Source organism: Amphimedon queenslandica, unplaced genomic scaffold (assembly GCF_000090795.2).
Source record: "Amphimedon queenslandica unplaced genomic scaffold, v1.1 AMPQUscaffold_13062, whole genome shotgun sequence".
In the NCBI taxonomy this organism is placed as follows: Eukaryota; Metazoa; Porifera; class Demospongiae; order Haplosclerida; family Niphatidae; genus Amphimedon; species Amphimedon queenslandica.
Genome location: NW_003546702.1, coordinates 61,772 through 63,626, shown reverse-complemented (window position 1 = coordinate 63,626; position 1,855 = coordinate 61,772). Strand labels below are relative to the sequence as shown.

At 33.6% G+C, this 1,855-nt stretch overlaps 1 protein-coding gene and 1 pseudogene across 1 annotated transcript; both read right to left on the bottom strand.

The window, feature by feature from the left end:
- Window positions 1-146, bottom strand: part of LOC109585433 (chromodomain-helicase-DNA-binding protein 1-like) — a 7,420-nt pseudogene extending 7,274 nt beyond the window's left edge.
- On the bottom strand, window positions 112-1,507 carry LOC109585434 (chromodomain-helicase-DNA-binding protein 1-like). The gene is made up of 3 exons (XM_020001519.1): window positions 821-1,507; window positions 330-439; window positions 112-279 (listed from the first exon to the last, which is right to left on the bottom strand). The coding sequence occupies exons 1-3, from the start codon at window positions 1,037-1,039 to the stop codon at window positions 177-179; spliced, it is 432 nt and encodes a 143-aa protein (XP_019857078.1). The 5' UTR covers window positions 1,040-1,507; the 3' UTR covers window positions 112-176.
- Between the last annotated feature and the right edge of the window lie 348 nt (window positions 1,508-1,855).

The window sequence follows — 1,855 nt, the reverse complement described above, 5'->3', positions numbered from 1 at the left end:
CTATTCACAGGAAATTTTTTTTTGCGTTTTTCTTCTACTGACCATTATTAGTATGGTAAAAATAATTTTCATAGATAAAAATTTTCACGAATTTTTTAAAACCATGAAATTAGCAAAATTAAATCCCCGTGAAATATACCCCCCATACGGTAATAACAACAATAATAAAACAACAATTAGTACATCACTTTGTAACAATGCAAAAGTATTTCTTCTTGTTTTGAGCCTCTTGTTTCTTTATCTCCACAAAAATTAAGAACTCTTAACTGAGGTGATGCCCTATAATAATCAAAGGTACTTATAGTGTTAGTAGAACACACTGACCAAACCTTTGTAACTCTATCTCCCATCCACTAACAACAGAGAGAGGACATATGACAATAAATGGAGGAGAAGGAGAGGAGGAAGCATCTCGTAGATAAAGTAGTAGAGCTATAGACTATAAAAACAATCATATTTCTATGTCAGTCGGTAATGATACTTTTATTTTTAAAAAGGCCTTTCCATCTGTAATTACAAGGCTATTTGTCAGGCAGTCTCTTTTTCTCTCATGTGTATAGACAATTATAAAAATGCTCAACTTACAAAAGGGTAACAAAAATTGACAAGAGATTTTTAAAAAACTCTAAGACACTGAGAAACATTGGGCTTTATTAATTTTAAAAAATTAAGCAAGCATAGAATTTGAACATGCATGGTCGATAAAGGTTGCCTGACAAATAGACTTACAAATGTGCTGTTTTATGTGCACAGCAACCAGACGGATAACCAATATTTTAAGCAATATTATTATCATCATTTCATTGATTGAAATTGCTACCTGAAGTGTTTTCCCTAGTCCCATTTCATCCCCTAAGATACAGCCATGCTGCCCCCTCTCATGGCACTCTGATAACCACTTTAGACCTTCCAGTTGGTGAGAGCGGAGAGCAACATTCTTCAGACCCAGTTCCTGACAGTATTCCTGTGATATAGAGTAGTGACGACCGGTACCTTTGGTTTTGGTAAGTGTATTAAGCTGTCTGAAAATGTAGTCCATTTTGATTAGATCTAATAGAACACCCGGTTATCCTATTGTTCCTGGATAGTTGTCCGGAGTTAGGTGTAACTGTTCCTGGAAACTATCCTTAGGGATAGACACTATGAATAATAAGTAGTTTAGCTTAATTAATGATTAATGAATAAGGGGGAGGGATGTCAAGGAGCTATGGAGGCTCACTCAGGAGCTCGCTCAGGAGGCTGAAAGCCTGAAACATCAAGAAAGCCGGCAGCTCAGTGGATCATGGTTTTTCAAATCACGAAGTGGATGGAGTACTGGTTAGTATCTAGTAGGCTTACATGTATATAAACATTATTCAGTAGTCAATTACTGAATATATATAATCCATTACTATTAGTCGAGCTATTAGTACTTATGGTTGCTGTACAAGTTGCAGCCAGTCATTAACTGTTCATTTGATATTGTTCCTTAGTCCTTGTCCATGCATATTATGTTTTTACAGTTGAAATAATAATAATAATAATAATAATAATTATTATTATTATTATTATTATTATTATTATTATTATTATTATTATTATTGCAGTAAAGTATTTTACTGTTACTATTACAATAAGCCATTGTTATTAATAAAAAATAATGTTGTAATTTAAGTGGTTTTAAGGTGTCTGTGCATTGGATTTTTTTGCCAGCATGAAGTTTTTTAGAAAGGCATCGGTCATTGGGCACAGGATGAAAAGCCTCTGAGTTGATTAGTTGTTTCCAGCTATACTTGTTGTTGTCACTTATAGAATATTGCTATAGACCCCTTTAGGCGAGAATTAGTTTGTGATACCGTATATACAAAGAAATAAT